The 18,732-nt window shown below is 40.0% G+C and overlaps 2 protein-coding genes across 4 annotated transcripts in view; one reads left to right on the plus strand and one right to left on the minus strand.

The window, feature by feature from the left end:
• The window catches only part of TBCE (tubulin folding cofactor E), a 51,504-nt gene that overhangs the window by 22,056 nt on the left and 10,716 nt on the right, over positions 1–18,732 (plus strand). The window contains exons 1-6 of one of the 3 annotated variants that reach the window (XM_027657371.1): positions 3,186–3,200; positions 3,548–3,680; positions 6,662–6,746; positions 14,766–14,954; positions 16,021–16,109; positions 16,802–16,901. In XM_027657371.1, coding sequence (XP_027513172.1) covers positions 3,581–3,680; positions 6,662–6,746; positions 14,766–14,954; positions 16,021–16,109; positions 16,802–16,901 — 563 coding nt within the window. In that variant the 5' untranslated portion in view covers positions 3,186–3,200; positions 3,548–3,580. Of the gene's footprint in view, positions 1–3,185; positions 3,201–3,287; positions 3,352–3,547; positions 3,681–6,661; positions 6,747–14,765; positions 14,955–16,020; positions 16,110–16,801; positions 16,902–18,732 lie in introns of those variants that run through there. The other 2 variants (XM_027657369.1, XM_027657370.1) reach the window with 2 other exon arrangements.
• Positions 15,279–18,732, minus strand: part of B3GALNT2 (beta-1,3-N-acetylgalactosaminyltransferase 2) — a 44,771-nt gene continuing 41,317 nt past the window's right edge. The window contains exon 13 of the mRNA XM_027657373.1: positions 15,279–15,445. The gene's annotated coding sequence lies outside the window, so the exon portion shown is untranslated. The remainder of the gene's footprint in view (positions 15,446–18,732) is intronic.

Raw genomic sequence — 18,732 nt, forward strand, 5'->3', positions numbered from 1 at the left:
AAAGTTAACTCCCTAGCCCTGGGGAAGAGAAGTTAATTTTTGTCTGGGTTAATGAATTATCCCACTCAGCAAGAGTCTTATGAATGTCAGAGCTGGCAGGTAGACAGAGGCCAGGGAAAGTATCTGAAAGAATAAGAAAACCCATTTCAGTCTCCCGAGGCTGCCTCATGTAATTTTACCTCATTTTACAGCATTTACTTGACTTTGTTAGGAAAGGCAAAAGAGTGTGGTTAGTGTCTTTGAGCTTCCCTTCTTGCTTTGCAAATAGACTGCGAGAGATATTCAAGTTAAAAATTATTTATTCTGATAGTTATTTATTTAATTTGACTATATCATCTAAAGGTTTTGATTAAAGCTACAGACTAAACAGAGTACATTGTTTCATTGTTGTATTTTTCTTTCTCTTAATAACTTTTCTGTTCTTGAAGTCAGGGAAACATAATCTGCCATGTGTATTTGACTTGTTTGCTACCTCACATTAACATCCTTCCTGAATAACCTTTACCATTGGTGAGCATCAGTGTTCACTGTTTCTGTGGCATTTTTTAAAATTACTTTAGAAGGCACCTTGTGAGGTGTGGCTACGAGTAATCCATGATTCATTAATTCAATTCAAGCATATTATCTGCAAAACTTAATAATAAAGATTCAGGTTAAACCACAATAATCCTGATAGTTTTCTTCATCTCTCTACTCTGTGAAACAAGTGAGTTCTCCATAAGCTCATTCAAAAAGTATTTTCTGATCATGTGGGTTTAGTACAGCAAAAGAACTATGGGGGATACCCAAAGAAGACCTAACGTGACACTTCCAGGGAAGGCACTACAAAACCTGATGTGAATTTGCATAGAAGATTAACTCCGATGTGAAGGGAAATCATGGATAACTTTCTGCTTTTGAACTCCATGAAAATGCTCTCCACTCTATTGGTATATTAATTGTGTGCTGACAATAAGGAGTTGCATCATCTCTTGACCACAGTAGGTAATTTTCACTCTCTTCATAATGTTTCAGTTGATATTTCTAAAGCATATAGTGTGAAGTTACTTAATCACTCAGAAAAGTAATTACTGAAGTCTGTAAAAAAGGAAAAATGCCAAATGCATACATTTTGTTTATGTATTTTGAAACACATAAAAACTGGCCTGTTCTCTTGCAATCTACTATGTTACTCTGCAGTAAACTGCTAGCTGAGGGAGGCATAACTTTTCACCGACTGAAGTTATTAAAACCAGGCTGACACCAAACCTCTATGAACAAATTGGATGGGGGGAAAAAAGGGTTGGCAAGGAAAAGTTCTTTAAAAATAGAATTTCTGTTAATTGCAGAGTTAGTACATAAAGCATGGAACTAACTCCAACAATTTTTCTATGGCCTTAACTGAAGGATCTGTAGCTAACTGTTTTCTTCTGTTTGGGGGTGGGATGGAATGTGCGAGTCAAAGTAAAAGCCTTAAGGAGGAATTGTCATTGCTTTTCCCAAAAATATAAAAACTATGCTATAAACCTAATCTCTTATATTTTACACCAACCAACATGTATGTTCAATAAATCTATAAGGTAAATCCATTTCTACTTAGGTGCTTATAAAATGCAGAAGTTGCAATTCTAGCTAACAAGGTGAAAATGTTAAATTGGTCTAGTTGTTTCATTGGTGTTGGGACTACCCTGTTCCTTGTCAAGTGCAGAGGATGAACTATAGCTGTTTGTTGATAACAGCACAAAGTGAGGCATGCTCTCAGCTTTGTCCTCAGAAACAGTGGATGAGTCAGAAAAGGAGAGTGAGAGGGGCTTAGTGCTGTTGTTCCTGCTATCACATTTGTACCGCTATCTATGTAGCTTCAGCATCATTTTAAGTTGGAACAGATCGTTCCAAGGGTGCCCTCTGTGGGAGATGAGTGGGCTTAGGAACCCAGATGAGACACCACCACCACCACTAAAGATGTGAAAGAAGGACTAGGGTGTCTGTTTTTTCCCCGAAGCTATTAGTTGTCCTGAAGTAACATATTACCTATGGCAAAGGAGGACTCCGAGCTAAAGGCACAGAGATCTTTGCTGGATTGTCCCTTTGGGGAGCAGCTGCTTTATGTGAAACAGTAAAGCATGCTCTTGAAGCCTATTACTTGAAGATGCAACCTCTGGGAATGCTAAAGAATTTACACATTATCCAGATTATTTTGATAGGAATGTCCTAGTGTTACCAAATACCTGTACTTGATGTCTGTAGTCAGTCACTATCACAAAGTCAGAGTAAAGAGCACAAATATACTGCCTCCCACATTTAATGTAATAGAAGCAGAGGCACGGGATTGAAAGGCTTTCTTGATTACTTGCTGTCATGGTTGTTCCAGTCTTGGTGGTCCCAAAATTCAAATCATATTGTTTGAATGCGACATTAAAGTCTGAAACACAGGAGAGATGAACAAATGTGAAAAACATGAACTAGAATACTTCTAGTTTTATAACCACAAACTTGTGAGAAAGCTATTAGGTCTTCTTGTACCTATCTCTGTCAAACCGAGGAGCTCTTGCTAAACTTCTGTTCCCCAGCGACTGGTACTAGAACACAGGTGTTAATCTACACACAGTGGGCACCTCGATTTTTTTTTTTTTTTTATAAGCTGCGTTCCCTGATTGTTACAGCTCCTCCCTGGATCTTCTCTGGGGATATTTTTTTCAAATAGCGGATGTTGGAATAAATGCAGCAACAAATGTAGCAGCGCCCAATACCGAGGGAATACAGCTGCTCGGGAGTTCCCCATGGCAGGTGCTGCTGCCGCTCACCTCCTCCTCAATCGCTGCTTCCCGGGAGAGGGCCCCAGGCTCGGAGCAATCTCTCCCTCGGTATCGGTTCACTGGCGCTGCAGGGCTTTGCCCACCGCGCGCTGCTTTACAACACGGCGGCGCTTCCTTGGGGGAATTTCTCTTCCTCTTCACCGCCCACCGCAAGTCTGCGGCCACCCTCCGGCTGGGCCGGCGGCATCCACCGGCGGCGGCCTCTCCTCCCGGCACCGCCCAGTCACGGCTCCTGCAGCATTCTGGGAACTGTAGTCCAGGGACAGCAAACCCGCGCGGCGGGGCCGCCCTGACGAACTGCGTTACCCAGGAAGCTCCGCGGCGGCCACGCCCTGCTGCTGTTTGCCCCTGAAGGCGTTGACTCGAGAGAGGCAGAAGGCGGGGATGGGCCAATAGCGGGCCGAGGTAGGGCGACCCTGTGGGCTCGGGGCCAATGGGAGCGCACCAGTAGCCCGGGAGGGGCGGAGTGGCTGTTGCCGGGCGGCTCCGGGCGGAAGTGGGGCAGCCGGGCGGAGCGGGCGTGTGTGCGGGTCGGCCCGGGCTGCGCCTCCTGCCCGTGCGTGAGCTGCGCCCCGAGCCTCGGGGCCCGTGGGCTGGGAGCGGCACCAAAGAGGCTGCTCCGGGATGGGGGAATGGAACGGCGTGGGATGTGGGAGCGGTAGCGCCGGGAGGGAGAAGAGCAGCTCAGGGTACGGGGCTTTGTAAAGCAGCGACTTGCGCGTGTGTAAAGGGCGTCGCTTCTGTCCCTGCAGGTCTGCGAGAACCCGGACTCCAGGTATCCCGAGATGACCGCCTGGGTGCCTCCCGATGCGCTGGGTCGGAGGGTCTCGTGTGGCACCGACTACGGGACTGTGCGCTATATGGGCAACGTGGCTCGTACATCAGGTAAAGGTCACAAAAGCAACTAATCTTTACATCTAATGGCTGTTCTCAAAGTTCTGTTTATGTACTTCTTTTAAAACCATTGTCAAGCAGAATGAAAACGCTGTCAAGTAGAATGTTGCCTTTTCCTCGTTGTTCTTGTGTAAATATGGCAACTTCTGGATAAGTTGCTGGGGTTTTTTTAGAAGTTAGAGTTGTCAAAAGGAGTGTAAGAAGCACTTTAGGCTGAGGCTGGTTATGTTTTTTTCTTACAGCAGAAAGGTCTCAGTGCCTTCTTTTTTCCATTAGTTTTCACAAACAGTGCTGGCATAGTCAGGGAAGGTGAGAGAGAGGCAGGAGCAGATCAACAGATGGGGGTCCTCCTTTGATAACATATTGTTTTGGGTTTGTAGGACAAGGCTTTGATGGAGGGGGGACTACAGGAGTGGTTTCTGTGAGAAGCTGCTGGAAGCTTCCTCCATGTCCAACAGAGCTAATGCCAGCCAGCTCCAAGATGGACCTCCTTCTGGCCAAGGCCAAGCCGATCAACAGTGGTAGTAACACCTCTGAGATAACATGTTTAAGAAGGGAAAGGAAAAAACTGTCATTGTGCAGCAATAATTATGGCCAGAGAAGAGAGGAGTGTGAATATGTGAGAGGAACAACTATGCAGACACCAAGAGCAGTGAAGAAAGAGGGGGAGAAGGTGCTCCAAACTCAGCCAGAGCTGAGATTCTCCTGCAGCCCATGGAGGTCAACAGGGGTGCAGAGATCCCCCTGCAGCCCATGGAGGAGATGCATGCTGGAGCAGGTGGATGCCTGAAAGAAAGTGGTGACCTCACGGGAAGTCCATGTGGGAGCAGGTTCCTGGCAGGACATGTGGACCCATGAAGAGAAGAGCCAACACTGAAACAGGTTTCCTAATAGGAAGTGTGACCCTATGGGGTACCGATGCTGGAGCAGCCTGTTCCTGAAGGACTGCACCCCATGAAAAAAGGGTTCCACACTGGGGCAGTTCACGAGGAACAGTACTGTAGCCTGTGGGAAGGACTCATATTGGGGAAGTTTGTGGAGTACTGGCTGCCATGGGAGGGACTCCACGTTGGAGCAGGGAAAGGACTCCTCTCCCTGAGGAGGAAGCAGTGGCAGAAACGACCCATGATGAGCTGGCTATAACCTCTGTTCCCTGTCTCCCTGCACTGCTGAGGGGAAGGATGTAGAGCTCAGGAAGGAGGGAGGGTTGGGGGAGGCAGGTGTTAAGATTTGCCTTACTTCTCATTATCCTACTCCGATTGGTAATAAATTCAATTAATTATCCCAAGTTGAGTCTGTTTTGCCCATGACAGCAATCAGTGAGTGATCTCTCCCTGTCCTTGTCTCAACTCATGAACCTTTCATTATATTTTTTTCTCCCCTGTCCAGCTGAGGAGGGGAGTGACAGAGTGGCTTTGGTGGACACCTGGTATCCAGCCCAGGTCAAATTTATGGAGACAGATAAGACTCAGCTTAGCTTGTGGAAAGATCTGACCAGTCTGACAGTGAGAGTCAGGTGACTACATGTCATCTTCGAAAAATTGTGGTGACAGGATGGGGAGATTGCTGATGCCCGGAAGAAGACCAGCCTTGCATACAACTCTAAAAGAGGCAAGAAGGATGATCAGGGAACTGTAGACTCATCAGCTTCTATTTCTGGAAAGACCATGTAGCATGTTCCCTTGAAGTCCATTTCCAGGCCTATGAAGGAGAAGACGGTAGTTGGGAATATTTAATACTTGTAAAGAAGAATAAGTTGTGCTTGGCAAACCTAATTATCTTCTGTGATTATATGACTGGGAATGTGGACAAAGGGAGAGCAAGGGATGTAACATTCCTTGACTTTAATAAAGTCTCTTAATAGTGTCTCCATAAACAATCTTATTTGGAAGCTGGAGAAATACAAGCCAGCTTGTATTTCTCCATTCATTGGAGAAATGAATGGACTATTAAAATGCGTTGAAAGTTGTCAAGCGGAAAAGTGGTAATCGATGACTTGATATCAGGGAATGAGTGAGTACTACAGAAGTAAAGGCTGGGGTCTGTATTGATTCATGTATTCATTAGTGTCTCAGGTGATGAACAGTGTTCACCCTCAAATGGCTGCTGTGACACGAGTTAGAATTGCAATCCAGATCAAGCTTTATGAACTTTAGGTTTGAGCCCAAGAGATTCAAGAAAGATAAATTTCCACATGTAGTGTATCAGTATGGACCAGGAAGCACTAGCAACTCAGTCTGTTGTAAAGGACTAGGGAGTTAAGTTGGATACTGTCATGAATATGAGCCAACAGTGAGCTCTTTTGACAAGCAGGACACATGTTGTACTAGGTCACCTTAGAATGATGAATATGGCCTGCAAATTAAAGGAAGCTGCTATCCCCCTCTGGGGGCAGGGGTTCTTGATAGGGTTGCACTTGGAGTAATGTATCTGGTGTGGGACCATCCCAATTCAAGAGGGATGCAGATAAACTTGAAAGGATCTCAAAGATCTCCTCTCTGGAGGAGTCTTGGAGAACTACCAAGGGGTTCAAGGACACAGACCATACACCTGTGTTGTGAAGAGAGGTTGAGGGATCTGGGCTTGGTTAATATGGTGAAGAGAAGAAAAAGTGGCATCTAATAGCTTCCTGCAGCTATTGGACAGGCAGTCACAAAGATGACAGAGCCTAATTCTTCTTACTAGTATTAGATTATATAATAAAGGACAATGGCCACAGCAGGGAAATCTTGTTCTACAGAAGTAATGCAGCACTGAAATAGGCTGCCCAGATATGTTGGAATTTTTCTCTCCTTGGAAATTTTCAATATCTGGCTAGGTGAAGACTTACCTTGCTGGCTTGTTTTAGAGCTGATGATAATCTCCTGCTTTGAGAGAGAAGGTTCTTAAGTGAACTTCAGAGCTTCCTTCCAACCGTGATTTCTATGGATATGATGCCATAAATTTTAAAATGTATCTACCGTTTTTTTCAGGAATTTGGCTGGGTGTGGAATGGGATGATCCTCAGAGAGGAAAACATGATGGCTGCTATGAAGGGACACAGTACTTTAAGTGCAGGTGAGTTGATTCACAGCTTTGACATGTCTAGACACTGGCATTGACTAGATGGTCATGGGAAAATGCCCTATTGCAATTTTTAGGGCAAACCCTTCTATCATCAGTTAGGTGTTATTAAAAAGATCATAGTTGTGAGTGCAGTGACTAGCTAAGACTAGAGGCTGTTGCATTGTTATTAATCTGATTACAAATATTAGAATATGGTTAATACTTAAAAAATACAAGTTATGTTTTCAGATATATGTAATAAAATGGGATTTTTGGATGTTAGTAATATTACCTTTGGTTGGTTTTAAAACTTTTACTTTAGTTAGGAAATCAGTAGTTCCCACTAACCTTCCTTAGGTAATTCTGAAGTGAAATACTGGTCCATATTAACTGTCTCAAATACAGTCTGGGTTTGGACTTAATGTGACCTGCATTTATCTTGTTAAGGGAAAATACCAAGTTCCTATTAATTATTTGGGTTATATTTGTATCACTCAGGAATTGTTAAGTATGTTCACTGCATATACTACATGCAAAACATAGTGTAGCTGTGTGGGGTTTTTAAGTATATACACGAATTACATTTAAGTGTAAAGATTTGAGCACTTAACATTTTTGAAATTGTGGAATACAGGATTCTAGCATTGACACTCACTGCAGCAAGTTGTTGATTTCCATGTCAGGGGACACTGCAACAGCTAAAACTTTGTGAGTTAAATAGTAACTGGATGAATTCATAAAAGAAAAGTCATCAAGAGCTCTTAAACACTACAGACTGATAGCTCAGTAAATTCCTGAGCATGGAAGTGGTGAAGGATGAGAGAACAAAATCTATTCTTTAGAAAAGCATGTGTATAGACTCTTAGGTGTTTTAGCAAACATTAGCATGCTTCCAGGAGATGAGATCTCAGATAGTGATCTCAGTTCTTGAGGTAAGAATCAACTTTCTGAGTGAAGCTGCATATACCTGTAACAAATGTAAATGTGGTCTTTAAACATGTTCTTAGAATACCTGTTCTTTGTACTCTGCTTTTTTCCGATCAGAAAAAGACCTTCTGGAGTCTAAGAGAATAAATAGTAGTTCTAGCAGTCCACCATGACAAATAGACATAAATTCCAGATCTGTAATTCTGATACCAATTGTGAAGATATAGGCAAATTTAAGTAAAAAATGGTTACCTTATTTTACCAAAAGGATGTTAAGAAAAAACAGCAAACCCCTCCTACAACTTAAAATGTCACCTCTTTACTACTACTTAGGGAGGAAATAATGTTCCTTTGTCTATGTATATACATGTATAAGAAACGTAAAATTTCTGGTTTTTTTCCCTAAACCTTATCATGAGTATACTTTGCCTACAAGCTTACTTTGCTCACTCCCTAAATTCTGATAAGCAGAAGCAGTTGATCAAGTAGCTTGTACTGTAAACAAATGCAATGGAAGGACTTTTTAAATTATTTTTAGGGCAATTTTAACAATAAAGCTTTAAAAATATATCTTTCAGAGTGACATTTGAAAATAGGACCATAAGAGGAAAATAAAACTGAATTTGAGATTCTCACTACCAGAGGATAATTTTTTTAGTCCTTATCTGAGACAGTAGGTCTGCTTACAGCTATGTGTGATCTTTATAGTAAGTTTTTTTAAAATATGACCTAAACTTTTATATTTCATGGCAGTACATTTATCTGGGTCATACATTATGTGGTGATAATTAAGCTTCTTAAGAATATGAAAACCAAAGAAAAAAACAGCCATATATCAAAATATGCTGACATCGTGAGCACATTGATGAGCTCTGGATCAGCTAGAAATGGCAATGCATACTCTAATGACATTTTTGTGGGTTCTTTTCCTTGATAATAGCAACTTGTTTTTTAATAAGTGAGGAAGCTATTATTTTAGCTGTCAGCTGCAGTAGTCTATGATGTAATTAAAATACGTTGTACAGTCCTACGGGGGAAAGGAGGAGAACTCAAGCCTTAAAACAGTGTTAAAATTTGTATACAGCTTTTGAAACATGAGTATGTTTTCAAAGAGGTTCTTGTCCCACAGACCCATTCACACAGTTATATGCATGTGCTCTCCTGGGAGATGTGGGTTACAAGCACACCCTCCTCCCCTGGGAATGCCAGTGCCTTAGCTACACACAACTCCTGTGGGAGACATGGGTGCTCCAGTTTCCGTATTCCTGCACTGCTTCCTGACATCTATTAACACGTATACTGGTAGAAAGCACTTCTGAGGTCACATGTGCACCCTGAGATGTGGAGCACATACGTTGCTCCTCACAACGTCTGTCCTTGCTGGGCACAGGCTCACCTCATCATCTGACCAGGAGGCAACTCTGACTGGCCAAGGCAAAAACGTGCTGCTGGTGGGGTGACTTTTGATAGCGTCAAACCAGGTTTTGCCTGCTGCTCTGGTACCCTCTTCTTTCTCCCCACAGTTATTGGTGTTCAGGCTTCCTTTATGCTTCCCATCAAGTAGAGTGTCCTCCCACCCCTCCATTAATCTGGCAGAGGGGTCATCTTCCTCACTAGCCCTACTCTCAGTCAGTTTTGGGTATTCCATTTAAACATAGCGTTTACACAGGCACTGCTATTTTAGCAGCTGATTTTATCCATGCCATTTTGCTGAGGGAGATGTGTAGATTTCCCAGCAGTAGATGAACATACTTTTCTGCTTACATGACAAGATAGGGTAACATTCTGCTGTATCACACATTTAGAGTACTTCGAGTCATAATTGTCTCCCTGCTAGAGAATGTTTTGTTCTTCCTACATCACTTCCCAGAGGAATCCTGATATTTCAGCAGATCCTGGAGCTAGAAGTATTGACCATATTGAATTGTAATCTACTTCCCCAGGTTTGACTTTGACAGCAGGCCAGAGAAATGGAGGAAAATATAGTAAAACTTGTTTCTGTGATGTTTCCAGATTGGCAGAATTGCAATTGCTGCTCAGATCTTTATGGCCTTTTTTTCACCTTTGTGTTATTAAGTTTTCTTCTGGCAGTAACCTTGACTTTTGCATATTTGTGGAGTCCTGAAATGCCATGGCAAAGGCATTACAAGTTTTCATTTTTTTTCTTCTTCACTGAGTTTTATAAGAGTTTATAAGTATAGACAGCAGTTGTGACCAAGTGTATGTTGCTGTTTGCATGAATTTTATGTTCCTGCCCAACAGAATCATAGAATTTTTTAGCTTGGAGAACACCTTTAAGATCATCAAGTCTATCAACTTGGCCACCATGATCACCATTAAACCGTGTCCTCAAGTGCCATAACCACATGTTCTTTGAACAATTCCAGGGATGATGACTCCACCACTTCACTGGGCAGTCTGCTCCAATATTTTATGACCCTTTCTGCAAAGACATTTTTCCTAATATCCCATCTAAACCTCCTTGCCCACACTATTGCTGATACAGGCCAGGATGCTATTGGCCTTCTTGGCCACCTGGGCACACTGCTGGCTCATGTTCAGCCACTGTCAACCAGCACTCCCAGGTCCTTTTCTACCAGGCTGTAGTGCTGGACAGGGCTATTGTGACCCAAGTGCGGGACCCGGCACTTGGCCTTGTTGAACCTCTTACAATGGGCCTTGGCCCATCAATCCAGCCTGTCCAGATCCCTCTGCAGAGCCTTCTGACCCTCCAGCAAATCAATACTTTCGTCCAACTTGGTGTCATCTGTGAACTTGCTGAGGGTGCACTCAATTCCCTCGTCCAGATCATCGATGAAGATATTAAACAGAACAACACTGAGCCCTGGGGAACCCCAGTAGTGACCAATCAACAGCTGGATGTGCCTCCATTCACTGCCATTCTCTGGGCCCAGCCATCCAACCAGTTTTCTACCCAGCAAAGAGTACACCCATCCACACCATGGGAAGCCAGTTTCACCAGGAGAATGTGAGAAATGGTGTCAAAGGCTTTACCAAAGTCTAGGTGGACAACATCCACAGCCTTTCCCTCATCCCCTTGTGGGTTACCTGGTCACAGAGGTAGATCAGGTTGGTCAAGCAGGACCTGGCTTTTGTAAATTCCCACTGGCTGGACCTGATCCTCTGATTGTCCTGTACATGTTACATGATGTCACTGAAGATGATCTATCTGCTCCATGAAAGAAGAAGATCTGTTTATATTAAATTAGGCTGTTTTTCGTTCAAGAATGACAGATCGATCTTCAGGAATATCTACTTAGAGCACAAACAAACTCTTCAAATATGGGAAAGATGTCAATAACATTTTAGTGTCTATGAAGAAAAAGTGATTGCCATTTAGCAAAGGGAGAATGCATTCCCAAGATTCTTTTTAGCCTGAGAAGGTTTCATTTAGGAAGCTTTGATTGTTTCCCCATATGTCACTGTATCCATCAGAGACTTCTGCTCTCTGCTGCCAGTAGAACTGTGTTGAAGCAAAACTGTTGTCTCTAACCATTGTTCAAACAGGTCCTGTGCACCAGCAGAACCTTAAGATAGCGTCTAGAACTGCAGATGTCTCTTTGTCTTTCCTTGTTTTGTGAAAGCTCCAACTCAGCTTTCATGTCTGTTTAAGGTAAACTTGCAAGAACTTGGAAGTTCTTGCTGATGTTTGCAAAGCTTCTGCTGTTCGGTCAGGAATTTGATACACCATAGCACATGTTACTTATAAGTGTTATTGGAGCCACAGCCTGTTCTAAAACTTGAAGGGTTTACTTTACTGCAGTCTGTAGGTTCTTCTAAAAGAAGTCTGGTCCATTGAGCGCTTCCCCTAGAAGGAAGAGATCTGTTTAGAGCCTATCTAGAAAAGATGTGCATGAATTCAAGCAGCTACATTTTATGACTCCTTATGAGCCTGGTAGTGTATTTGCTCTGGTCATGATGATAATTGCCTGGAGATAATAATTGCAAACAGTCAGTACTGGGCAAAGAAGCCCTTTGATCCGCATTTACTGCCAGGCTGATAAAGCTGAGATCTCTCTCCTTGGCTCAGAAACTCGCTTCTGCAGTCACACAGCTCAAGTGTGTAACTGTTACGGTTTATGTACTCCTGCATTACTCTTCAGGTACCGAGAAGTGTGTGTGTGTGACATTTCCCTGGCATATGAAGAGCCATCATGTACGTGTAATGATGAGCAGTGCCACCACTTTATTTTCCATTAGCAAAGAATGATGCCGAGTTTCCTCTTTGTTCAGTGAAAGCTGATAGCTAACCCAAATTCTAATGAATATCTTTGAAGTGCCATGGGCACATCACCAGATGGGCTGTAATGCTTCAGGCTACTGGATCATGAGTAGGAAGTGTCCTACAAGATGACTTCTGAGACTGGGGTCAACCTCTCCATTTTAAAAGTCAGTAGGAAGTGTCAGTATTAACCAGAGCCAGCTGGTTGCCAGAGCCCCACTTGGACATATGCCTTATTTTCTGCTTAATGAAATTGGGCCATATCTTCTACCACTTCATTTCCATACAGTATTTTGTCCTGGCTGCAAGAGATTTTACATACGTGGGAGCAAAATCCCTGTTCTCGAACTTCTGAGAGTTCAGCTTAAGTCAGGTTGATCAATAGTCCACAGGTTCTTCCATTTCGTGATATGCAATGCAGGATGACTCTTTGGATTAGGGTTTATCTGTTTAGTCCCCAGTTACAGAGACTGCTTGCTAATAGGTGTGCGTTTTCATTAGTCCAAGTGCTGTACATTATTTGTTTGATATGTACATACTGCTTGTACAGTTCATATGCCCTAGTGTGAAAGTTAATGCAGGCAGTGTATTTCAGGGAAAATGAATTACAGTAATCTCTCTCCTTGAATCCACAATCATTTTGTCTGAAAATATGTTCCTACTGCAGTCCCCTTACCTGTCCTTCATGACAGTTCCTGAAAAGGTAGATCAAATTAATAGAATGGAACTGAAAAAGAAACTCAGGCTGTGAAATGGTATTAAGTATATGTTAGATAATATATAAAAGCATGCATCGTACTTTGAAGTGATAGCAACAGGAGAGAGAAACCCTATGATCTTGTGATCAAAACAAAAATAGAAGAGTCTTAAGAGATAAATACACTATAATTTTCCTTTAAATAAAAGAGGCAAGGTAGCTAGTTTCCTTTGTGGGGTTTTTTTTTCCTAGGGATAGAACTCACTCCTGCAAAGACAATGAGGAAGGAGATGCCAATAGAAGTGGTGACCTGAGAGGACAGAAATGGGCTAAGGAATGGGTATGGTGATAGAGAGACCCAAAGGGGCTTGGCTATGCCAGAGATAAATGGCACAACAGGAAGGATGTCTGTGGGCTATCTAGATTAGCTCTGGTGAGAGAGCTGAGGAGAGCAGAAGGAAGAAAGTAGCAGAACTATTGAGTGCATAGAGATGGTGATGACAAAATGGAGAGAATCAAGGTGACAGGAAAATGGACATACAACAGGACTTACAGTGAATTACAGATAGACAAGAGTACAAGGTTTTTTTCCAGAGCCCCAGGTAGAATCCTGAAGCTGTTTGACTTAATTAAATGCAAAGTGATATACTTTGCAAATAAGAGATGTTATAGTTAAGGTGGTGAAATTGTAATTTACTGTTTTAAGAAGTCATATTAAGAAAGAGTCACATAACATTTAAACCAGTCACGTTTGCAAGCTATGAAGAACTTCAAAAGGAAAATTCTTAAGAGAAGGTTACTGGATTAAAAATGTAGAGTATTGAAAATGCTTATTGAAAGTGAGAAGTACATACCAGATTTACATTCTCTGCAAGTTTGCCTTTCTGCTTGTTTGGTAATCATTGCACTCTGAACTCAGTCACTGCAAAACTAGACTGGAAATATTTTGAATGTAAATAATACGTACTTTCTACCCAGATCTTTTTTTAGGATATGGGAGTACTTCTATAAGTATTAGAAATGTTAATGGATGAAACTAGCACTGGAAATTTCCAGTACTGATTTTTTACGAAAATAAATGAATATATGGTGCCCAAGCTATTCCATCTACTTGTAATAGGTCCATAGGATTCACGGTCTCTGTAAGAGACTTTTGAACTTTGTAGCATTATGGATTGCTAATTAGCCACTTGATGTTTACATGCTGTTTTGCAAAGTTTTATTCACATAAGTGACAGGTAATTATAGCTACCAACTTTTTTCCTACTGTTTTCAGGCTGATCCTCCTATGAAATCTTCCATCTGCTCTGTGATACCATTTCCATAACTTGTCTCTGCTACTTCATCCTGGATAATGTGTTTCCTTGCTGACTTTGATAGAAAATATCAATGCAATTGCATGGCAAGAAATTGTCATGCACCAAAGTTTTTTCAGTGCTCAAGAAGAAACAAGAAACTTCATAAAACTGTATGTGTAGAACATACATTATTAGCTGGATATTTCTGTTGAATATTCAGTTTCAAAATTGTTACCAAGTTAGTATCAGAAATTTTAAAAGTTTGAGTTTGTATAAGAGTTCCAAGTGCTACAATTTGCATCTTGTGTCATTTGTGTGGATGGAAGGACAAGGTTGCTTTCTCTTAGAATTACAAGGGAATTATGCAAGTCAAATATGATGTAGCAATGACTATCCTGAGTATTCCTATGGGCCTTAGGCTATGATAAGACTCCAGACACATTTGTTGTATGATTTAGATAACTTTGTGTCTATCCATAGGTAGAAACTTAATTTTCTAGCAAAACTGAGTTCATAATGAGTTTGAAAACAAAAGAGCAATTATTTTTAATAATGGCACTGACACTGTGCCATTTTAATTAAGGCCACTAATTTTGATGTGTCAATACATTTGGAGAACTGGTGCCTCAGTTCTCACGGCATCTCGCAATGTGAACTCTTCTGTCAAATACTATAAAAGATACTTTGAAAGTCTTAGCTGGTCTCACTGAGTGGGAACAGTGATGTTTAAAATTAGCCTGTAGAATTGCCTTTTGACTGCTTTTGTTCAGAGTATTTTTTTAAAAAAGTAATAATTAGTACTTTTGAGGCTAGTTGTTGTTACTACAACTTTTCATATTTCAGCTTTCCTGGTTCCTCTGTTCTAGGCATCCTAAAGGAGGATCATTTATCCGGCCAAACAAGGCAAATTTTGGAGTAGATTTTCTTACTGCAGTAAAGGAACGGTACGGATTGAATGATAAGCAAGATGTTCAATATGGGACAGAGAATACAGTAATATTTGGAACGAAGACTGTGGAATTCGTTGGCATGGATTCTGTTGCAGAACAGCAAAGGCAAGTGTAATATATGAAAATCTAAGATACATTATTAGTGATTGATTAGTCAAGTAGTATTTCAACTGAAAGAAAAGGAAGCTGACTGCCATGCATATAATATTGTCATATGTCTAAAAGTAAGCCAAACTACACTATGGTGGAAGAGACAAGAAATCTTCCTATTGTGGCTTCATAATTTACAGGTTTTACAGATAGGAACTGGGATTATGTCATGCTTGAGTACTTGCAATCCTCATTTTGATTTCATAAAGTAGAAGGTGAAGATATCTGGGGAGGAATGACAGATATCATGATATTGGCAATTATCATACACACGTGCGGTCCTTTTTAAATAGATGTATTTAAATGTTTTCTTAATATTATACAGTATTATTTAATCTTTGTTTACTCGTATCTCTAATGACTTTGTAACTAAGAGAGGGAAGGCAGAAAGTCACTGTACTGCTAGTGAAGAACTCTTTCAGTCAGTTCATGTCGCGTTCATGTACCTGGAAGGGTAAGAAAGGAAGTAAATTAATGATGTGTAGTAAATTGCAGTTTTATTGGCCTCTAGCAGTAGAGATGTATTAGTTCAGTAGGTGGCAGTCTACTTCTGAGCTGATATTCCACAATTATTCTCCCTTTGTCTCCCAGAACATACTAAGCAGTCAAAAATACATTTTTTTTAAATTATTTGCTAAGTGTTACAAAGGATGCACAAATTACTCAGAACCTCTTGCAAAAAGTATTGCAAGAAACCTGTTTAACTTGGAACCTCTAATTAAATTCCAATTTGCATAGCTATATTTAATCTGTTTTATCACTCTTTTTTTCAGTTGGATAAGGGTTTTTGGGGGGAGTGTGGAGGGGTGGGAATTGTGGTTCAACCAGACCTATTTTATAGTAGCAATGTCAAGGCAAAAACCAGAGATGTTCAATTAAGAATGACACTGCAATGTAGCAATCTCCACAATGCTGATTCCAAAGGAGAGGGTATGTATAAAAAGGATGTTATTTATACAGGTATTTATACACACTTGTTTCTGTTTGAAGATTAATTAATAGGATGTTCTTTCTCATTTAGACAACTGAACAAACTGGTAGATATCTCGGTGCGTGAGTGTGCAGTGAGCCATGCTGGTCAGACAGAGGAAATCAGCAGAACGTGTACCAGTATCCTTTTTTGCTACATTGCATGATACCACAAGTAAAGTATATACTTTAGCATTCCAAGGGTTCACTTCAATGAATGATACTTGTATCCTTTTATTAAAAAATGATTGAAACTGTAGTTTATATTTAGAAGTTTAATGCAATAGTTACAGGGTTAAAAAGTAGATGCCTACAGTTTTTGAGAGGAAATGCAAATTGTGGATAAAAATACAAGTATTGTCATAGATTGCTACTGTGACTGCAATTTCAAAAGGCTTCAGCAATTTATTTTTTTTTAAATTTAACCCTAGAATAGATAACTCCATAAAAGTACAACTGATATGTTCTGTAGACACCAGAGATTTCCAATATATAACAAATAATATGTTCAGTATGCTGTGTGTTGTGACAATGTTGCAGAAATACAGAAAAGGTATTATTTGTTCATTTGAAAGGACTGGTAAGAGTTCTTGTCAGTATAGAAATTAATCTATTTTAGGATTTGAAAAGTTAAGCTATTTTATAAAACTGTAAGTCATGTCCATACCACAAATCAAAATAAAATTTGCTGTAACTGAGCAGTAGTATCTCTTAGTCCAAACAAGTGTAATCTATTTCTGTTTATTTTATTCAAAACCAAACCCTAAATCTAATTTCTGAAAAAGGAAGTTCAGATTTGAGATAAGTTTCTTTTTCTTAACATGACATTTCAGATATGAGGCATATAAACCTATCAAAAAATTTGATATCGTCTTGGGAGACAGTAATAGATATTGCTTCTCAAGTTCAGAATCTGGAAACACTTAATGTCAGGTATAAATATTCATATTTGGGTTTCTCTTCCTTTGGGACAGGGACAAAAAACAAGAGGCTTAGGGTTTAGCTTTCTAAATATATTTGTACACATCTCTTTTCAAGAAAAGACTAGAACTCTAGGAGTTCAGCATCTATGTAAAACTAAGTTCTGGAGGAGTGTTTGGGACAGATGAATGTTGACTGGAGTTTTGTAAAATTAGCCTGAGGAAGCTCTAGTAACACATCCTTACCTCTTAAACATCTTGCTTAGTGTTTTTTAATCAGGTTTAGCAGTAGCTGTCTGTTTGCCTTCTGGGTTTGCAAACCTGTTTGGTTTTTTTTCATGAGAATTTTTAGAAATTTTTTTCTGCATAGAAAAACTGTAAAGTAAATATATTTTCATTTTCTTTAAACTCCTAATACTTTATCTCTGTTTTTTATTATTGTTGATATATTCTGACTGCCCAGGCAAGTCTTTACTTAGGCCCACTTTTGTTTAAGAATGATGTTTACCAAGTGTCCTGACACTAAACTGAAATATAAGTAATGCTTTAACCAAATGTCAAGTATCCCAAACCCCAGCCCCTTTCTGTCCTAAAATGATGCTGATAAGAACTGGGGATCATGGTGACAGATCTAGGGGGAAATCTCTTGTACAGTGATGACACTGGAAAAGGAGGGAGGCTGTTGTTAAATAAAGCTGCAATTCTATCAAAACAAGAAAGAATTCAGAACATAATTTCAAAATAAAGAACATTTCTAGTATACTCCTATGCACCGTAACTGATGCATGGCAGAATAATTTTCTGATATGAGCTAACACAATGGATTAAAGTCTGTAAATAGGTAGCAGCCTAAACCACCAGGTTTTTTTATTTATTTTTATAGTTAACATTGCAAAAATGAGGTGTTCCATTTTCTTTGATATTTAGCACTGAACAGCTGTTTGCAACCTGAGTGCTATTTGTAAATCTAATTTTACTAGAGCATATCATGATTTATTGTTATCAGCATGCATGAGAATACAGAGAATTTATTTTAATTCACCCAGAATATTTTTTTCAGTTTTTCATTACTGAGAAGTGTAGGTTAGACTGAATGGTTTTCAGAAGTTATTTGTGAAAAGAAATAGAAAAAAAAATGAGATTGATGCTGGAATCTGATGCTTACAACTACAAACTGACACAGTCTGAATTAGTTTTTTATTGTTTTGACCTTCTGTTTGTTTAAAAAAGAAAGACCTTTAGAAGGTAAGTCTGTGACTGATTTTTTTTTTTGTACATGGAATGTTGGAAGAATAAAAGTGATAAACCATCTACCAGCTCTCTATGTAGAAATTTAACCCATAAGTATGAACTACACTGAGAGATTTTTATGAGAACAAGCAGGTGGATTAGACTTTAGAAAAAAAGCTCTGTTTAGGGGTGAGTAATGAAAAATTATTTGAAGACTGCAGATTTGAGAATCTTTTTTATCTTTTTTTTTTTTGTAGTGATACTTTGCTATTGAGAGTGGATTTTACATACTTTTGTTTTACTGGCATCTGGATAGTCATGTAGGCTCTTTATTTTCAGTTGACACTAAGGAGTTAGATTCCAAAAATCTCACTTTGTTTCATTTAATATTAATGAAAAACATCCTTTTCATGTTCAAAACTTAGGGGAAAAAAAGGAGAGAAAGAGACTACAGATGAATAAATATGCATTCCTGAAGTAGAAAAGTAAACTAGGAAAGAGTACAGTTGAATGTAGCTAGAAGTATATTTTATTATATTTTAAAATCTATGACATCTTAGCAGTGATTTTTAAATTTTTTTTGGTGTAAACTGTTTTTCTCTTTAGTATGTAAT

Source organism: Corapipo altera, unplaced genomic scaffold (genome assembly GCF_003945725.1).
Source record: "Corapipo altera isolate COAL_440 unplaced genomic scaffold, ASM394572v1 2c, whole genome shotgun sequence".
Classification (NCBI taxonomy): domain Eukaryota; kingdom Metazoa; phylum Chordata; class Aves; order Passeriformes; family Pipridae; genus Corapipo; species Corapipo altera.